Raw genomic sequence first — 17700 nt, 5'->3', positions numbered from 1 at the left:
AAGGCACCCAGCTAGGAAAGAATAGGTGAAAGGGCTACAGGGGCAAGAAGCCAGCAAGGATAGCCAGGAGACCTCAGAGACAGGCTGAAGAGTTGGAAAGACTGTTCAGAAAAAGTGGGAGAGGCTGGCCTGGACCCTTCCCTCAGTTCTTCTTCTTCTTTTTTTTTTTTTTTTTTTTTTTTTTTTTAGTTATAGATGGTCAGCATGTCTTTATTCTATTTGTTTATTTTTAGGTGGTGCTAAGGATCAAACTTAGTGCCTCATATGTGCAAGGCAAGCACTCTGCCACTGAGCTACAGCCCCAGCCCTTCCCTCAGTTCCTTATTTATTGTAAATAGGGAGAGGATCCCAACTCCATTCATTCATCCATTTGTTTCTTCATCCAACATTCAGCATGTGTAGCAACATGGAGGACCTCATCCTGGGTCAGACTCTGCCCAGGAGAAGATAATCCCTTTCTGGTTCCAGGATCCCACTATGGGAAGTCAGAAAGTCATTTAAAAATAATTGTCTATGAGCTGTGTGCCATGGTGTGCACCTGTAGTCTCATCTACTCTGAAGGCTAAGGCATGAGGATCACTTGAATCCAGGAGTTGCCTGAGCAACATAGAATACTCATGGCTTAAAAATAAGCAAACAAACACCAGCTGAAAAGTATGCTGTCCAGAGGTGGAAGTGGGGGTGTTGAGTTACCTGGCATGGGGTAGGCTTCCCTGCTTCCCTGCTCAAGAGGGATAAGTGGGAACTGCTAGGCAAATGGGGAGCAGGGGCCTATGCACAGACCCAAAAGGGCAAAGAAAGTTGGTTTAAAAGAGGTTAAAAAGGATATGACTAGGACACTGTATGAGATGGGCAGGGACTTCAGCAGCCTTAGTGAGGGCTGAGGCACATCTGGGAGCATGGAAGACCATGAAGAAGTTGAAAGGAGGGGTAGAAGATTGGCTGGAGATGCCCATAACAAGGGTTATGTGTGGGTAGGGCACAGAATTCAGAGATAAGTGTGGTCTGGACTATGACGTGGAAGCAGGTAACCCTGAGCCAGTGAGGAGGGCATGGGGTCCATGAATGAACTCAGGTTTCCCCCAGCTGTGATGAGGGCAGTAAATTCCAATAGAATATGTGAGCTTGATTTCTGCCTCTGGTCTGGGGGTGCCTGGGCTTCTGCAGTGTCACCTCTACCCAGAAGCCAGCCCAAGTCTCATGTGGTAACCCACATCAGCATGGTCCCTGCGGAAAAGTCCAGCACAGTCATGCCCACTGGCACCAACCTCCCCCCCCACCCCCCCAACCCCCGCTCCAAGGCTCCCTTGAAACCCCAATAGTCCTGGGCCCAACTCTATCCGGGTTCCCCGGGCACCAGGCCGTATCCCTAGAGATTTCCGTCATTCCCACAGCTGTCCCAGGAGCCCTCTCCACCGCTTGTCGCTGGGGCCCTGCGGTTGCTAGGCTGCACGCTGGGGCTCCCAGCCAGGCCTAGTGCTGGCAGTAGAGGTGGAGACAGCGTGCGGATGGCTGCAGAGTCCGGGCGTTCTTGGGCTCAGGCGCGCAATGCGTACGGTGCGAGTGAAGCGCTGAGACAAGGCGCTGGCCGCCGGCGGGACCCAGGGTCGCAGCCCAATGGGCCAGTCTCTGAAGTCGTTCGCGTCCCAGGCCGCCTGGCTCGTTTGCGCGGCCAGCTCCGAGCCCAAGCTGCGGCACGGGCCGAGGCACCGCGACTACTACGGCTGGTGGAGCGCGCTGGGGCCGGGGTTGCGGGGACCGGAGCCGGAGCGGGGGGGACTGGCGAGAGGATCGAAGCGCGCAGCGGTGGTTCGGTGTGTTCCGTGTGCGGGGAGCCGCGCGGTGGGGCCACCTACCCGGCCGGCGTCCTTGAAGTGAGCGAGCGGCGGCTGCAGGAGGGCCTGGCGGCAATGCGGGCAGAGCTGAGTACGGGGCTGGAGGCACTGCGCGCTGAGCTTCGGGCGGAGCTGGACGCCCTGCGAGCGCTGCTGCCGCCGCCACGGTCACCACCACCCGCCCGCCGCGAGCCCCGTGCTGTCCCGCGGGCAGGATCCCGAGCCCCAGCCCTGCTGCGGGCGCTAGGCACTGTGAACGCCTTGGTTGTGGCTTCCAGGCCGACCAACGACTTCCCCGATGGCCCTGCGGAAGACCGAATTCCTGCCCGAAAGAACCACAAGAAAACTCCGGTGCAGCCAGCGGCCCCTCAAGGTGGCGGAGATTGAGGGCGTCCGCACTTGAGGGCGGCCCAGGGAAGTGCAGGAATCGCCTGTAGCCGAAGGAGGCCAAGGTAGAGATCTGATCTCCTCTTGGAGCGTATTTCTAATCGAGAAGAGGCCGCAAGCAACCAATAACCGCCAACGAATGCGGTTATTTGGAGGGTAGGCGGTGGAGGGTAGGGATTGCCCAGGATCATAGTCTGCAGAGGGTGGATGGCTCCGGATAATCACCGCTGCGGACAGTCTGGACTGGAAAGGGCTGGTAGAGCCCCTTTGGGCCTTAATGTAGGGGAAGGGGGCTGGGGGCGTAGCTCAGTGGTAGAGTGCTTGTTTAATATGTGCAAGGTCCTGGGGTCGATCCCCAGCACACAGAAAGAAGAAGAAGGTGGGCGGGGGGCGGGGGATGCAGGGGAAGGATCTGGGCCAGGGTATATCAGCCTCCAGAAGGGCAACCAGAAACCCTGGGGTCTACCACCTAACTTCCCTACCTGCAAGGGAGGAGACTGCATATTCTTTTTCTTTAAACGTCTTAGGGAGGAGGCAGAGCCTCCATGCACTGAAATAGAGTCCCCTACACACACCACTATGCAATAGACTCCAGGGGGACACCTGGATGGCTGAGACATTGTGACCTGGACAGTACCACTGAGAAAAATGTGCTATTTATCTATCATTTATCATTTATCTATCTATCATCTATTTCCTCCACATTCCCACGTATCAACTGGACAGCATCCTGACTCTGGCCAGCCTTACTCCACTAACAACCAGGCCCTGTCTTACTGGATAGCATCACCTGGATAATCTCATCCAGTCAGTATCCCTTGGACTCAGCTTTGCTTTGGATAGAGACACCAAGGACACTTACCCCTCACTTAGTCTAGCCACAGTGCCTGGACACTATTGTCTCTCTCTAGAAAATGTCACCCTACAATCAAGACTCCATAGCCTAACTTTAGAGAGTGTCACCAGTGTGAGGCTTCATCATGGCCAGACAACTCTTTACTAGTTTTTATGTCACCAGGATCCACCAAACCAGTCCAGCTGCAGCAGAACCTGGAACCAGCAATTTCTTACCTACTGGTCTTGGGAAACCTCAGCTGGGGTTATCATTTAACTGGGCACAGTGTTCCCAGGTTGATCACCCAGATTGAATTTTAATAAAATGTGTAATCTTGGCTAAAAGTGACATTTCTAAGATGTGCTAACTTTTCATATAGGAAATGTAGACCGGGAGTGGAGACCCCTTCTCTCTGAGAGGGATCTGGGGATCAGTCTGGGGGTTCTTTCTACAAGAGGACCCTGAGACTGGCTGTGGTGGGGTAAGGAAAGGTCACTCAATGATCTCCCAGTTGTATGGATAGATCCTCTGAGGTCTCAGTGGGGTTAGGGCAGGAGTCCCCATGGAGGAAGGCAGCTCACCTTAGGTCTCCCCACTCCATTCACATTAGGCCAGGGTCACTGTGCATTGTTTATTGTGAGAGGGAAGTCATACTTGAATTCTAGGGGTCCTGCCAGACCACCAGGCTGAGCCCCAGGGCCAGCAGAGCCCTGTGAACACCAACCAGGATGGAGGATCCTGGTGGAGCTGCTGCTCGAATAGAGGCTTTGGGGGAGGCCAAGATTCTGCACCCTCCAAGAGGCTGCAGAGGGCGGAAATTATCCGTGAGTGGTTCAGGGTGCAAGTCCAGCATCCCGGCCTGGGGCACAGTCTGGAACTGGGCTACCTGAGTGTTCAGGGGAAAAAAGATGGGTTAAGATGGGGTGGGGGTGGGACAAGTAGGGGAGGGTTGAAGCCACTGGAAGTAGGCAACCTGGCCCAGGGTAGGGGCAGTGACCCCACCTGCACACGTCCAATAGGTACGGCATTCTCGAAGACCGTCCAGAGCACAGAAGGCTCACAGCCGGGTGTAGTCAGCGACCCAGAGTATCGGATAGTAGCTCAAAAGCCCCAAGGGGCCTGGCAACAGTGAGGACAATGGAAAGGTGGATGTCATATTCACTGAGACACCTGGGAAGGTGAGGGGAGGATAGATTGGAACCTCCCTCCCTGAGCCCTACCCTCTCCACCCCAGCAAATTCCAGCCCAGATGTGACCCCAGCAGCTCCTCACCAGGTATAGACACATTTTTCAGGCCCAACACAATAGCAGAGAAGTTGGCATTGTCCTGGTCCTGCTCCTGGGGAGGGATCCCAGTGTGAGTGGCCCTGACTGGAAGGTATACAAAGGTAGGAACTCTGAAAGTAGTGGGGAGACTCTACTGGGAAGTTCCCAGTGGTAACAAGGGTCTGGGGGATCTGCTAGGGAGAGGGCCCATGGGAGGTGACAGTCTACAAATCCACAACATCCCATTGGCCTTGTTCTTCCACAGAATCCTTAAAATTCTATAAACTTTATAGATCTCTGAACCATTTCTTACTCCAAAGGCCCACCCTGCCGGCTCCACACCCCTTCAAACTCCTCTTTCTGGGAAAGCACATGGAGCCTCATAATTCTTCCCTCACCGCCAACAGCACTGCCAATACTGCGAGACCATCAGGGTGATGTCGTGCCTCCTCCATGCTCTGGTACTTTGTATTTATGTGGACAATGTGCATCTGGGGAGGCAGAGACCACAGGAAGTACCCAGCTTCCCTCTCCCTCCATGTTCCTCTGACCTCTGTGGGGCACTCCTGTCACCCTACCCCATGCCTGACCCACCTCCATGGAGTAGCGCTGTCCATCCAGGCTGTGCTCCGAGCCTGTATGCCCTGGGCCCCCCCAGTGAAAGTGCAGCTGCAGAGCTCGGTAAGCAGGTGGTGGCAGCCCAGCTCTCCAAATCTCCAGGCCATTCTGCGGACCAGTGTCCATGTGGAGTAGCACTGAGGGTGAGGGAGCATATGACACTCTTTCTGGCTAACTCACCACCACCTTCAGTGGAAATTCCTTACCAGCTCAACAGAGGAGAGGGTTGTCCTCCTGAGGTAGGCACAATGGCTCCCAGCTCTGTGTGGTTATGACTACTGTTCCAGGTAGAAGATCCTGGGAGGAATTGTATCTTCTAGATGTGTCCTGAATCCCTGTCCTCAGGGCCTGTGGATGGCTGCTATTTTTCCAGAAGGTCCTGATATCTATGGGGATTGTGCTGGTCACTGTGTGTGGAATTTCCTCTACAATGGAGATTCTTATTTTTATACAGGTGTTCCCATCCTTGTTTAGAGCTTTTTAGCCCAGTTGTAGGGGTCAATGACTTACATTTGTGGAGGTTTTATATGGTGGTTCAGCTCCCATGTGTGAGTCCTGATCCTCGTGTATTTACTGCAAGTTCCCTTCTGCTTTGTGGGGTTCCTGACCTTTCTGTGGGAGGTCTGACTCTAGGGTGCTGACCTGTATGACCATCATTCTCCAAGGACCAAGGGCCTGGAGGTGCCAAGTTGTAGCCTTGAAAGATGAAGGGCTGAAGAGTCCTTCTGAACCAGGTGAAGGTCGATGTTGATGGGTGACTGGGTTGGGCCTCCACAAGCAGGGGCTAACTCCTTCCAGTGAGTGGGGCCTAAGGGAACAAGGTCTAGGGTCTGTAGGGTAGATCAAGGAGTTAGTCTGGGGTGGAGAGGAGGGTGGACCCCATATACCCAGAGAATAGCCCAACTTCAGGAAACTCCTTTCTGCTCCCTCCATGCACCTGGAAATGCCACAGCATCCCTTTCCCCCCCATCCTGCACCTGACCTAGCCATCAAGTCTGCAGGAAAATTGCCCCACAGAGAGGGTGAATGGAATCTACTACATGGTTGCATACCCACAATGGGGACCTCCACTACATGCACACAGTTGGGCTGGCCACACTGACAGGCTCACAGACTCTGACTGATATGAGCAGGCCTGGGATCACAGCAGACCCAGACATATATAGAGAGGAACAGTCACATGCAAGGTGTCTGGTGTCCAGTCACTTGGACACAGAACATAGGAGCCTGCAGAGAACACAGAAGCATAATATGCAGTCTGTCTCTTGATCACACTTGCACCACTCTTGGCTCCAAGGCACAGACCAATTCCACACAGCTCATGCAAAACTTTCCTCACCACACTTTGGGTCCTGGGAGTCGTAGCACCAGGTACCTGCAGATAGTAAGCAGGGGATTGAGCTGAGACCTCTACAAACCCCCATCCCAACTGGGCACAGGAATGGAGAATGGGACTTGGGCCAGGAGAAACCTCCCAAGCCCCCTCACCTCAAACTACTGGCAGTACCAAAAAGGAAGTGGAGAGTGGCGGGATTGGGCAGATTGGGTCACTAGATGGGCAGAGTCCTGGCGCTCACCCTCTGAATATGCCGGCACCATCAGCTGCACGGTGAGAAAGAGGAGCGCACAGCCTAGCGCCTGCATGGTGGGGAGGGGATTGCAGCTCGAAAAAACTAAGTGGCAGAGAACCTTGGAGCAAGGCTTCAGGTGAGTCTGCTACATATTCATTAGTGGGATAGGCTAGGGGCGTGGCTAAGCCCTATAGGTAAGTGGGGACAGGGCAGCAACGGAGAGGGTCAGAGGGGGCGGAGCTCAGTCAAGGCCACCAAGGAGGCAGGGCTCCAAAATCACCAGGCACACGCCTTGATCCCAGGGCTTCAGCAGCATGCCAGCATAATGGCTGACATTAATAGCGCAGGGAGATTATGTGCCCTATTATTCCCATTTACAGTAGATGAAACGGGACGCTGGGGACTAGAAGTGAAAAGTCAAAGCCATCAGCAAGAAAGTTAGTTGTTCAAAGGATGAGGACACCTTGGATCCCAGCGCCAGTGACTTGGGAGGCCAGGATGGGAGGGGGACCTGAGAGGACGTTTCTTGCTTTACAGCAGGCCTGGAACCTCCAACCCACCCCCAAATCACAGACTCTTCCCTACCTATGCCCCTCTTTCCAAGGACTACCCTACCAGAGTGTCTCAGGGAAGCTTCAGCCCGGCCCCTTGCCCTCAAGATTTGGTAGCAGCTCCACAGATTTGGGAGACCCCCAGTTCACTCTCCTGGAAAATGATTCGTCTGCTTCTGGTGCGGTTCCGAATACTTGTGGATGTGAGTAAAACTGGGCTAGCGCATTAAGCGCACGCGAGATGGGGTGGAGGGACACCTCTGTACCTGGCCCCTCGTTCCAATCGCCAGCGGGTCAGGGGCTTGCAGCAGCGGAGTGGGGAAGGGGGCACTGTCCGTGGTGCTGAGACAGGGCCATTTAGCCTTCCTACTTCTCCAGCTCTAGCAGATGTGTTCAGGAATGAGAAATGAAGAAATAAGATCCCACCTCTAACAAGAGACCAGTTCCTTCTTGACCCTCAAAACCAGCGTGCTAGGTCTGCAGTGCCCCCATCGGGGGGCACCTGCTGACACCTCCTGGGCCAGAAGGAGTCTAGAGTATAAGGGTGAGCTTGGATGAACCCAGGGTTCTCACCCTGAGCCTTTTGTTTTCAAAGGACACTTGGAGAACATAAGTTAGAGTAAATTCTTAGTACCAGACCCTGCCCCTGGTTCTCACAAATGATAACAGCTCTCCCAAACTTTTCTGCAAGTGTTCCAAAGCCCCAACTCTGCTAAGCTCCACATCTCCCCACCCTCCCCGCCCCAAGCTCTTCTGAGTCATCTTCTTGCCAGCTGAGTGAGCCCCAGCAGGGTACCTAGTCCAAGTCTCACCGGGCCCTGCCCCAGTTCCTAGAAGCAGACCTCCAGTACTCACTGGAAAAGTAAGCAGTTTGTCTAACCCATTTTACTCCAGAAGAGTTCCAGAGGGCTCCAGCCCCTTCCCCATCCCACATGCACTTAAGAGTTAGGGGTAAGTTCCACTCTGGAGAAAGTTAGATGGCTTGGGCTGCAGGGAGAAACTGCATATAGGCACCTGAATGGCTAATACAGCTTAGAGTTGGGGTAGGGGATCAAGGTTCAAGCTGTCCCATGCCTGGCCCATCTGATACTGTTTCCCAATAGTCAGGATAGCCTGCCTGGTCAAGTAGGATGCAAAGCAGCCTTGTCATTCCCCTAGCAAAGCCCAGGATAGCAGGGTTTGGGTGTCAGAGGGAGGGAGCCAAGCACAGGGCTGGCCCCTCTTGTTGCACTCTGCCTGGAGGCTCAAATTCAGATCCATCTGGTCCTCAGCCAAGAGGTGTCAGGCAGTCTGCTGAATAGCAGGTGCCCTAGTCACTTTCACCTCGGCCTGTGGCAGCTCTGGGAGTTTTATCACACTATAAATGAACCACACCTCTTCCAGAACACAAGTTTATTTGGCATTTGGATGAAATGGTTCTCACAGCATTTTAAGAAAAGGATTAGTGTCAACTGGACCAAAAATACACCTGAACTAAAACCCTTAGTGAAAGGAAAATGTAAAAACAAGCATTGAGACAATGTACAGTATCAAATTCCACCTCTACAAGGCAGGTCAGGGGGCCCCAATCAGAAACAGTGGCAAGGCAGTCCTAGGGGAGGGGGCCCCTCCCAGGAGCTTGGTCGGTCCCTCCAGGGCCCTATTATGGAGTGGGTGGGAAGCATCTCACACAAGAACACGAGTCTCAGCAAGGCTGGCCTTAGGATTCTTTATCAATCAGCCTATGGAGTACAACCAGATCTTGCAAAGGATGGCACACAGGGTGACAGATGGCAGGTGGGAACATAAGGGCAGATCCCAGCTCTCCTTGCTCCATTCACAACCGTCCCCAGCACAACACCTGGAGCTGCAATAGTGTCTCAGCAGTCCTGCAAAACAGGCCTTCTGACCAGCCTCAGGACATCAGTGGGCTCTGTACCCCAAGGGCCAGCCTGATGCTTCCCAGGGGAAAGGAGCCACTGGGCAATACTGGAAAAGCACCCATAACAGACACCTGGCTAGATCCAAAGCAACCCATCCTCTTCCTCAATGCCTCCTCTAGGTGCCTGACTGGCCCCAATAGTCCTTTGGTCCCCAGAGGAAGCTTCCCAGGTCCACACACCTCATGCCAGCTGCCCTGTACACATGGTTCTGAAGTCTCGCTGAACTGCTGGTGCCATCCATGTGTGTGGGCTCTGCTGGGGTGTTCCTCAGGATCCTTTTGGGTCTCCGGGCAACAAGCCTCTTGATGGCTGCTTTAGAGTCTGACTGCCCAGCTCAATGAACATATTGGAGACACAACATGCGTCCTGCTTTGTTCTCAACAGTAGGTGTGGGGTCCTTGTGGCTATGATTCCAAGGAAGTCCTCTGGCAAGAGAAGCGCAGCCTCTAGATCTGGCTCCTATGGGCCAAGCCCAGGAACAGCTTGTTTAATGACAAAAATTTATACCTCCAGTCAGCTCTGGTCAGGTCTAGGCAACTTGTAATTCTTCTGCACAGAAAGAAAACAAGTTTCCAACCAGTAAGAGAATGTGTCTAAAACTGAACTATGCACAAAGGCCAGTCACCACAAAGTACCACTGAACCATATGCCTTAGTCACTTCTTCCCATTGATTTTCCTCAGTGGCACAAGGTGCCCAGATCCATGATCCATGGGCAAGGGCAAAGGCTTAGACATGGCTCTGTCTGGAAACCTAAGATGAAATGGCCAACTTGGGAGAGTAGAACCCCAACTGACCCCAAGTTCCTGTAAACCATCACTTGCAAACATCTGGCCACATACAGACACACAAGGACACACACACAAAAGAAAAGATCCAGACATTCAACGTAGAAAAGATATGAATGTGCTAAAAAATCGCACAGAACCCGCTTAATCTCCAAACTCAGAAATGCTAAAGGCCTGTGTCATGAGACAAGAAAACTGCCCTGAACAGGCAACAGGGTCCCATGGACAAAAGACCCCCAGCACCCAGTACTGCTGAGGGGTGGGAAGGTGTGCATGCAGCCACCACGCACTGAACTCCACTGGTGGCAATGGTGCAAGAAGTGGACTTGCAGAAGATGGACACAGCCCAGGATGTTCCTTTAGCCACCCCTTGCCCCAAAGAAACAATCCTTTATGGCACAAACAAGGTGAGGTGGAAGCATACCAGGCCCAGAGCAGATAGAAGCCCGCTTAGCGCCTAACCCTCAGTGTAGACCCAGCGCCTCCACCTGGGGGAGCCATGCACAGCAATGCATTGGACATGGGAGGGGTGAACTTGGGCCTCCTGGCACAGAGTTGGGTTTCACAGAACCCAAGTGGAAAGTGGGCAGTAAGTTCAATTTCCTTCTAGGCCCCCTTCTTGGGCTTCAGGTATCTTGACGTTCACAACTATACTGGGAAGGGTTATCCCCAGAGCAGCCAGGATAGCAGACCCAAAGGCTGTCTCCTTGGAAAACCCCTGCTTTAACAATGTGTGTCCACAAAAACCCCCTTCCGCCTCCTGGGCATAAATGGCAGCCCCATGCTCCACCTGCCCTGGGACTCAGCGATTGGTTGGTGACTGGCCAGCAGACTTCACTGGGTGGCACATTATAGTGAGCAAGCCCAAGATGTGTTTCATTTGAGCACAGCTCAGTACCTTTTGTTCCCTACCTCCGAAACGCATGGTTTGAACATTTTGTCCTTCTCCCATTTAAAAAGGGATAGTGACCAAAAGCTATGCCTTGTTTGTGAAGCCCTCAAGGAAACAGCACAGACGCTTGCTCCTCTTGGAGGGAGGCTGGCCGCATTCTATGTACACACACGCTTGCCAGTGGGTATGCAGCAGTGGAACAGGGTCCAGGCTGTGGCCCCTCCCACAGGAACCAATGTCTTCTTGACAGCCAACAGGTGCTCTAGCCCATTGGAACTGTAAGCTAAGCCATCTACACCATGGTATTGAGGGAGCCACGATTATGGCAGCCACCCACTGGTGGCACCTCTGCAAGTGGGGTGCTCCCACTCTGGGGAGGTTCTTGGGGCACAAGCAGGGTGCTGCTGCTGTCAGCAGAGTCTTCCAGGTCTGCTAGGGAGGCCCCCGCAGGGGGCAGAGGCTGCTCCAAGTGCCGAGGCAATGCACCTTCAGTGTCTCCATCCCCTGGGTTCAGTGGGCCAGCCTCCACGGGCTCAAAGGCATCATCGTCTGTAGGAAAGAGAGGAAAGTGAGAGCCTGGCAAAGGGGGACAGAACAAGGCTGAGCAGACGAGAGAAAATCCTGCCTGAACATTCCCACCATTACTGGATGGTGAGCAGGCCTTGGTGGCCCCACTGGACCTCAGATTCTGGAGAAGAATCCTCCCCGCGTTGGCCCTATAACATACTTTGTGGCCAGCTGCCTCTGTGGCTGGCATCTGTTATGTGCAAGATTGAGGTCAAGCCTGACAAAACAAACATGGGTTGGTCCTGTCCTTCAGTTTGTGGATGAGATGCAGCAACAAAGTGTCACCCAAACAAAGGGAGATCAGAGGAAAACTACCTCAGACTCAGTAGAGCTGGAAACAGGCTCAACGGGAAGGTTTCAGCACAGGATGCTATGGAGTTATCAGGCCCAGGCAAACGGAAGAACATTCTGGGTTGCAGCTGCAATACGGCACCCAGAATATGAAAGACTGGATTGGGTGGGCAGCCTTGAAAACCACATGGTGTCTGCAGAAAACTTTGGTTCAAGAGAAGCTTTGGGGGAGGCAGTCTGTTCCCTTCATTTTACCTACCTAATTTTATGGACTCCTTTTGAGAGCTGGTGGTAGGAGATCCCAATGATATACCCCTCCCCAGGCCAACTTTCCTTGTCACCCCCCCTACACTGCCCTGCAGTCTGGTCTATGAGGTGTCCAAGACCACCAGCAGCACTCTTGAAGCATCCAACCTTGGCCTCATCCCTTTTTTTGTGGTGTTGCGGATCAACTCAGAGCCTTGCACATGTTAGGCAAATGCTCTACCACTTAGTTATACTCCCAATCCCTAAACTCTGTAACAATCTGTGTCCCAAGGGCAGGGTACAATCCAAGACTTTCCAGTACCTTCAAACCATCAGCAGTGCTAGTCTCAGGACATTCTGCTAAGGTATGTACGCATACAAGGAGCCAGCTGCCTTGGGGTGGGGTACTGCCTGCAATACTACTGTGGAGTGGAGTTTTAGAGGTATAACGCAAAAGGAAAAGTGGTAGGTAGCACCATACTGAACTCTAAGGACAGCAATAGGCCAGACAACTGGTGGGGGTGGGGCACTTGACCTTTCTTCTTAGCTAGAGTCATGGGAAGGATGACTTTTAGGATCATATGGGCAATAGACTGAAGCAATTGGCCCCTCTCCCAGAGCTGCATCCCAGCATGACATAAAGAACTGACATGACAATGTCCCTTCAGCTCACCACATGCACATGTATCTTTATAGCCAGGTGGCTCACTCTTGTGTCAGTCCCATCTTCATGATCAATGTTGCAGGGTACCCCATCTTTCCAAAGAGCTGAACTGAAAGGACCCCAAGGGCTGCTCAGCTAATGGGTACTCATGGGAGGGAAAAAAGAGAAGTTCCTGTCCCAGGCTTCCCCAGAGCTCTTTACATAGATATGTGGAAGAAGGCCAGGACAGAGTAACCAAGCCTCTTCTGCAAAACCAACTCTAGGATTAAAGCCCTAAAGGGAAAACCAAAGAGAAGACCAACAAAGGCCACAGTGAAGTGGGGGACCCCAGCACTCTAGAGCTGAGAAACATCTGTGGTCTTGGCCTTTGGTGCCCAATTGTTTGACAACTCCACATTCCCTCTTCCTGGAGTGGGTAGGCACCTGCGGGATCGTAGAATACACTGTCGGGGTTGATGGAGGCCTCATAGGGCGGTGGTGGATCATCAGGCTGGTCGATGTCTGGGTACTTATAAGCTGTATAGGGAGGCGGAGGGTCGTGGAAGTGGAAAGTCCCGCCTTCCCCATCGTCAGAAAGATGCAGTGGGGTGAGACCTGTGCCAAATCCGTCTGGGCCATAGTCAAAGCCAGGGATCCTCCGGCCAAGGTTGAAGTGGTGCACTGGGCCGTCGAAAGCGAGAAACAGGAGCAGAGTTGTGTCACTTGGAGAAGAGCTGCCTGGTTCCTGAGCCCCCCTCCCAAGATTGGGCCTGCCATCCCCAAGTGTCACATTCTATACCCAGCTGCCCACATTCTGCATGTCATAAGAGAACTGTGACTTGATCTGAATCTCTTGCTTCCCATTCCCTCTGCCAATGTGCCATCAACCCTTGCCCCCACAAAACCTGCCATTTTGTCTTATTACTTTTACTACCATACCCTCCAGATCTAATGTGCTTCTGGGTGTCTAACTCATGAAGGTCTTTGACTTCAGAACCTGGAGCTTAGTGAGGATTAAGGAAGGCTGGGAGGAAAAAGGATTGCCCTTAGATGAGAAACCAAGGCCTTAGCAATATGAATCCTTCAAGCCTGACCTGGGTGCCCTAGGAGGCACCAGGGGCCCTTCACACAGTAGGCAAGGTACCTCTTACTAGTTGCCACCTGCCCCATCCCTCTCCATACTGCAAGAGGGGCTTTCCAGTTTAGCTTGGTACACTGCTGAGGAACTCTGGCTAACGAGGGCAAAACACACCAAAATGGTGTCTGAGGCACCTCTTCTGGTCACTGCGATGGAAACATCACTGCCTGAATAAACAGTAATGCCCCTTCCTGCTGTGAGGATAGGAGAGCAGAAGCTCTGTTTAATTTCAGCCTGTGAACTGCTCAAGTGCCCACCAGTGTCACTGCCTCCCCAGGGGTGTACTTGGCCTAGGAGCAGGTGCATAGCTGAAGAGGGGGGATTATCTTTGCATTATCTTCTGTGACAAGAGGGCCTTCCTCCCTAATTCTCTCACCAAGGAAACTGCTGGCACCTCACCTTACCTCTGACTCTACCTTGGTGGGAACACAGGAAAGGGAAGACCAGGAGATGAGGGCTCAGGTGCCACCACTGTGGCCCTTGGAGGGCACTCACAGTTTGCTCCAATCAGTGACTCAATGCGCTCCCGGCGCCTCTGGCGTAGCCGGTGGACCATGAAAAGCAGCAATGAGAGGATGAGGAAGGAGGAGATGCAGCTGACGACTAGGCGCATTCCACTGGCCATAGAGTCAAACAAGCTGTTGCCGTCTGTGAGGGGGGAGGAAGGAAATCCACTGGTCTGAGAAAAGGAGCTTGCAGGACTGGGGGTATAGCATGAGGTCAGTCCTAACACACATAATAAAAAAAAAAAAAAAAAAAAAAGAAGAAGAAAGAAAAGAAGCATTTGCACTGGAGGATGCCAGTGCACTTGAGAATTAGGACAGAAGGTAAAAATGAAACTGCTCAAAATGGAGAACACTATGACAATACCAAAAGCAGAAAGGGTAAAGTGGCTCAAGAGGAATGTTTCCACATGGAGCCCTTCTTGGGGTATCTTCACCCTGCTCTATGACAGAGTTGCTGCTCTATGACAGAGTTGCTGTATAGCCTCAACTCTGGCTCATTCTCCCTGGGTAACTGAGTACTTCTTCCAAGAGCTGCCAGACCCTGGTGGCTATTGTGACAAACTTCCCTCTGTTACTGAGCAAAGGTAAAGAGTTCTGTCTCAGGACAGTCTTTTCTAGGACACAGAACACAAGCTGCACTGTGTACAAGTACAACTGAGGCACAATATTTCTGCAGAGGCCACATGCCATTTCCCAGGTGCATAGATGCACATGAGGCCTGAGCCTTCCTCGGTCAATATGATATGATATTGCAATCTCTGCTTCCCTGAGCTCACCCAGGTGAGACAAACATGACCTGGAGAACCATTTTCAATTATGTCCAATGCCCCCAAAACAATGAAGCAGGGTCAAGGGACAAAGGTGAAAGGCAGAAAATGATCCATAAGATAGTGGGGTAAGGGAAGGCCTTACCAGGCTGCTTTCCATCCAAGGCCTGCGGCTCTGTTACCCAGTGAGAAAAAGCCAGGGTAAGGGCAGGCAAATTTCCTATCCCAAATGAGTAGGGTCTCCCTCAATGGAGCCACTGGGAGGTTTGGAGAAGTCATAGCTCTATAGAGCTTGGATCAGGGAAGCTGCCATAGGAAGGAAAGGTTGTACAGAGGAGCATGAAGGTTGGGGAATCCAGTGAGGAGCTGTCTACACCACCCACCCAGAGAAAATGACTAAAGCTCAGATAGGGGGTGGTGATAGATGGAAAGAAATGACAACATAGGTAAGACTGGAATTGAGATTTACTATGATTCACTGATGGACTAGGGAGGAAGGCAGGGAGCACCTGCTGCTGCCACACAGGGGTTTCCAACAACTGTTAGGGATAAGACTTAAAAAGCACAGTCAACTTGGGTATTATTCACAAAGGGGCCTCCATTGCAGCTGTGATTTGACACAATCCATGGCATACCAGCTTTGGGCACACCCATGCAAATGAGCAATTGAAACCCCAGTGTTGAACTTCAATGAATGTGTACACAATGCAAAGAGATGGTATCCCATAGCTAGCTTGTTCCAAACCAACACAGATGGCCAAAGCTTGTTCCTATCCTCTTCCTGTGGAGTCAGAAAGCATCTCCAAAACCTGCATTTGTTGCTGACAACACTTGTGAAGTGGACATGTGAAAAATACATCCTTTTACCAATTAGCTGCTTTTCTGGATGCTGCTGACTCTCCTCCAAGGAACATTTCATTCCTGTCTGTAGGAGGAACCCCATCAGCTCAGGGAGCTGGTTGACATGGTTGTTAATTAGCAGCCAGCTCAGGTTCCCAAGGGATTGTCTAAGGAAGCATCCCTCTGCAATAACTACTAGTTCCTTATCAGTTCTAAAATAAACCCAAGAACATGGTCAAGGTTCCCAACCACCCCTCCACAATGAGACGAGGAAGAAGCATTTTCTAAAAAACCAAATCATTTGCAGTCACATACAAAGCCTGTCCCAAAAGCCAGAGTAGAAGTCCTGGGAAACCCATGACATGGTTATTTACTTTATGGAGTCCTAGACAGTGCAGACAGGACTGTCTTCTGTCTCCCAGCTACCCCTAGGCTCCCAGAGGACATATCTTTTTGGGGAGATGCTATTCAGGGCACCTTCAGTCCATCCAGCCCGGTCCTTAATCTGATGTCTGAACAAATCTAAGTCCCCAGGTGGCCCCCAGTCAGGACGAGAAGGGCTCCACTGATGAGCACCCAGTTTCACTGAACTTGGTTACATGGTAAAAGATTGAAAAGATGGTATATAGAGAAGGTCAGCAAGAATCAGAGGCTTAGACTCCAATGTGGGCTCCACTATACCACAAACTGCACCGCTGGGCATCTCACTGTAGCTTAGCTCTTGGGACCTTGAGATATAAGGGCTGCATTTAAGCATCAGTGCCGGAAGGGGCAGGTGTGAGAATTCCAGTTGCTGTATGTCTGAGCCAACACTTGGTGCTGTCAATTTTATCATTTTAGAATTTCTATTGGGTATGGTATTTCATGTAGATCTGTTTCACTAATAACTAACAATGAGCATCTTCTCAGGTGTTTCCCTGTCACCATCTATCTTCTCTGCTGAAGTACAATTTAAATATTTTTTACAACCATTTTTCAAAATGGTTATTCTGTTTTCTCATGGAGTTTAGAGTTCTTATATATTTTAAACACAAGAATTTTGTCTGATTTGTGTTTTGCAAATATTTTTTTCCTCAGTTGAGTGGCTTGTCTTTTCATTTCCCTATCAATGTTTTTTTAAAGAGAGAGAGAGAGAGAAAGAATTTTTAACATTTATTTTTTAGTTTTCGGTGGACACAACATCTTTGTTTGTATGTGGTGCTGAGGATCGAACCCGGGCTGCACGCATGCCAGGTGAGCACGCTACCACTTGAGCCACATCCCCAGCCCCTTTGAAGCTGTTTTTAAAAGATTACAAAAATTCTTCCAGTTTCTTCTAGAAATTACAAAAATTCTTCCAAGATTACAAAAATTCTTCCAGTTTCTTCTAGAAATTTGATAGTTTTTCCTTTTTGGGGGGAGAGGAAAAGGGGTAGGGTACCACGGATTGAACTCAGAGACACTCAACCACTGAGCCACATCCCAGTCCTATTTTGTATTTTATTTAGAGACAGAGTCTCACTAAGTTGCTTAGTGCCTTGCTTTTGCTGAGGCTGGCTTTGAACTTGCGATCCTCCTGTCAGCTTCCTGAGCCCTGGGATTACAGGCTTATGCCACCGCACCTAGCTAGTTTAAGGTTTTATAGTGTGATTTATGACAATTTTGAGTTAATCTTATATATAGTAGGAGGTACAGCATAAGGTTAATTTATTTTTTGCATGTGGACATCCAACTGTTCCAGCACCATTTATTGAATGACTATCAATTTTTCAATGAATTGCTTTTGCATTCAAATATCACTTTTAATCATTTAGTGTGGATATTTTGTTCCAACAGTCTACATGTTTATCTTTTCATGAGTATCACTGTTTTGATTACTAAGGCTTGTATATAAGTTGTAAATCCTCCAACTTTATAAAATTATTTTGGCTATTCTAACTCCTTTACTAATCATTGTTAAGTTTTACAATCAGCCTGTCAATGCCTACAGAAATGTCTGCTGTAATTTTGGTTAGTATTGCATTGTATTTATAAATAATTTGGGGAATAATTAAACTAT

The 17700-nt window shown here is 51.0% G+C and overlaps 3 protein-coding genes across 5 annotated transcripts in view; 1 reads left to right on the top strand and 2 right to left on the bottom strand.

The window, feature by feature from the left end:
* The first annotated feature begins 1508 nt into the window (after positions 1-1508).
* Fam246c (family with sequence similarity 246 member C) lies at positions 1509-2244 on the top strand. Its single transcript, XM_076866988.1, has one exon. It carries the CDS (start codon positions 1509-1511, stop codon positions 2220-2222), a length of 714 nt encoding a protein of 237 aa, XP_076723103.1. The 3' UTR covers positions 2223-2244.
* Positions 2245-3718: 1474 nt separating this feature from the next.
* On the bottom strand, positions 3719-6585 carry LOC143398917 (carbonic anhydrase 15-like). Its single transcript, XM_076855630.1, is given in 10 exon segments — positions 3719-3943; positions 4060-4149; positions 4151-4227; positions 4330-4396; positions 4722-4814; positions 4918-5078; positions 5584-5660; positions 5662-5749; positions 6281-6316; positions 6519-6585. Coding segments are annotated over 10 exon segments (981 nt in total).
* Positions 6586-8440: 1855 nt separating this feature from the next.
* Positions 8441-17700, bottom strand: part of Dgcr2 (DiGeorge syndrome critical region gene 2) — a 78888-nt gene continuing 69628 nt past the window's right edge. For all 3 annotated transcript variants that reach the window (XM_076860170.1, XM_076860227.1, XM_076860219.1), the window contains 3 exons: positions 14045-14197; positions 12856-13092; positions 8441-11213 (listed from right to left, as the gene is read on the bottom strand). In XM_076860170.1, the coding sequence (XP_076716285.1) occupies positions 10957-11213; positions 12856-13092; positions 14045-14197 (647 nt within the window). In that variant the 3' untranslated portion in view covers positions 8441-10956. The remainder of the gene's footprint in view (positions 11214-12855; positions 13093-14044; positions 14198-17700) is intronic.

This window comes from Callospermophilus lateralis, chromosome 1 (genome assembly GCF_048772815.1).
Source record: "Callospermophilus lateralis isolate mCalLat2 chromosome 1, mCalLat2.hap1, whole genome shotgun sequence".
Classification (NCBI taxonomy): Eukaryota; Metazoa; Chordata; class Mammalia; order Rodentia; family Sciuridae; genus Callospermophilus; species Callospermophilus lateralis.
The sequence above is the reverse complement of the archived record's forward strand: the minus strand, read 5'-3'. Positions and strand labels throughout refer to the sequence as shown.

What these genes read in the sequence shown, in the direction of transcription:
- Fam246c (XM_076866988.1), top strand. Translation starts at nt 1,509, where the DNA reads ATGGCTGCAGAGTCCGGGCGTTCTTGGGCTCAGGCGCGCAATGCGTAC.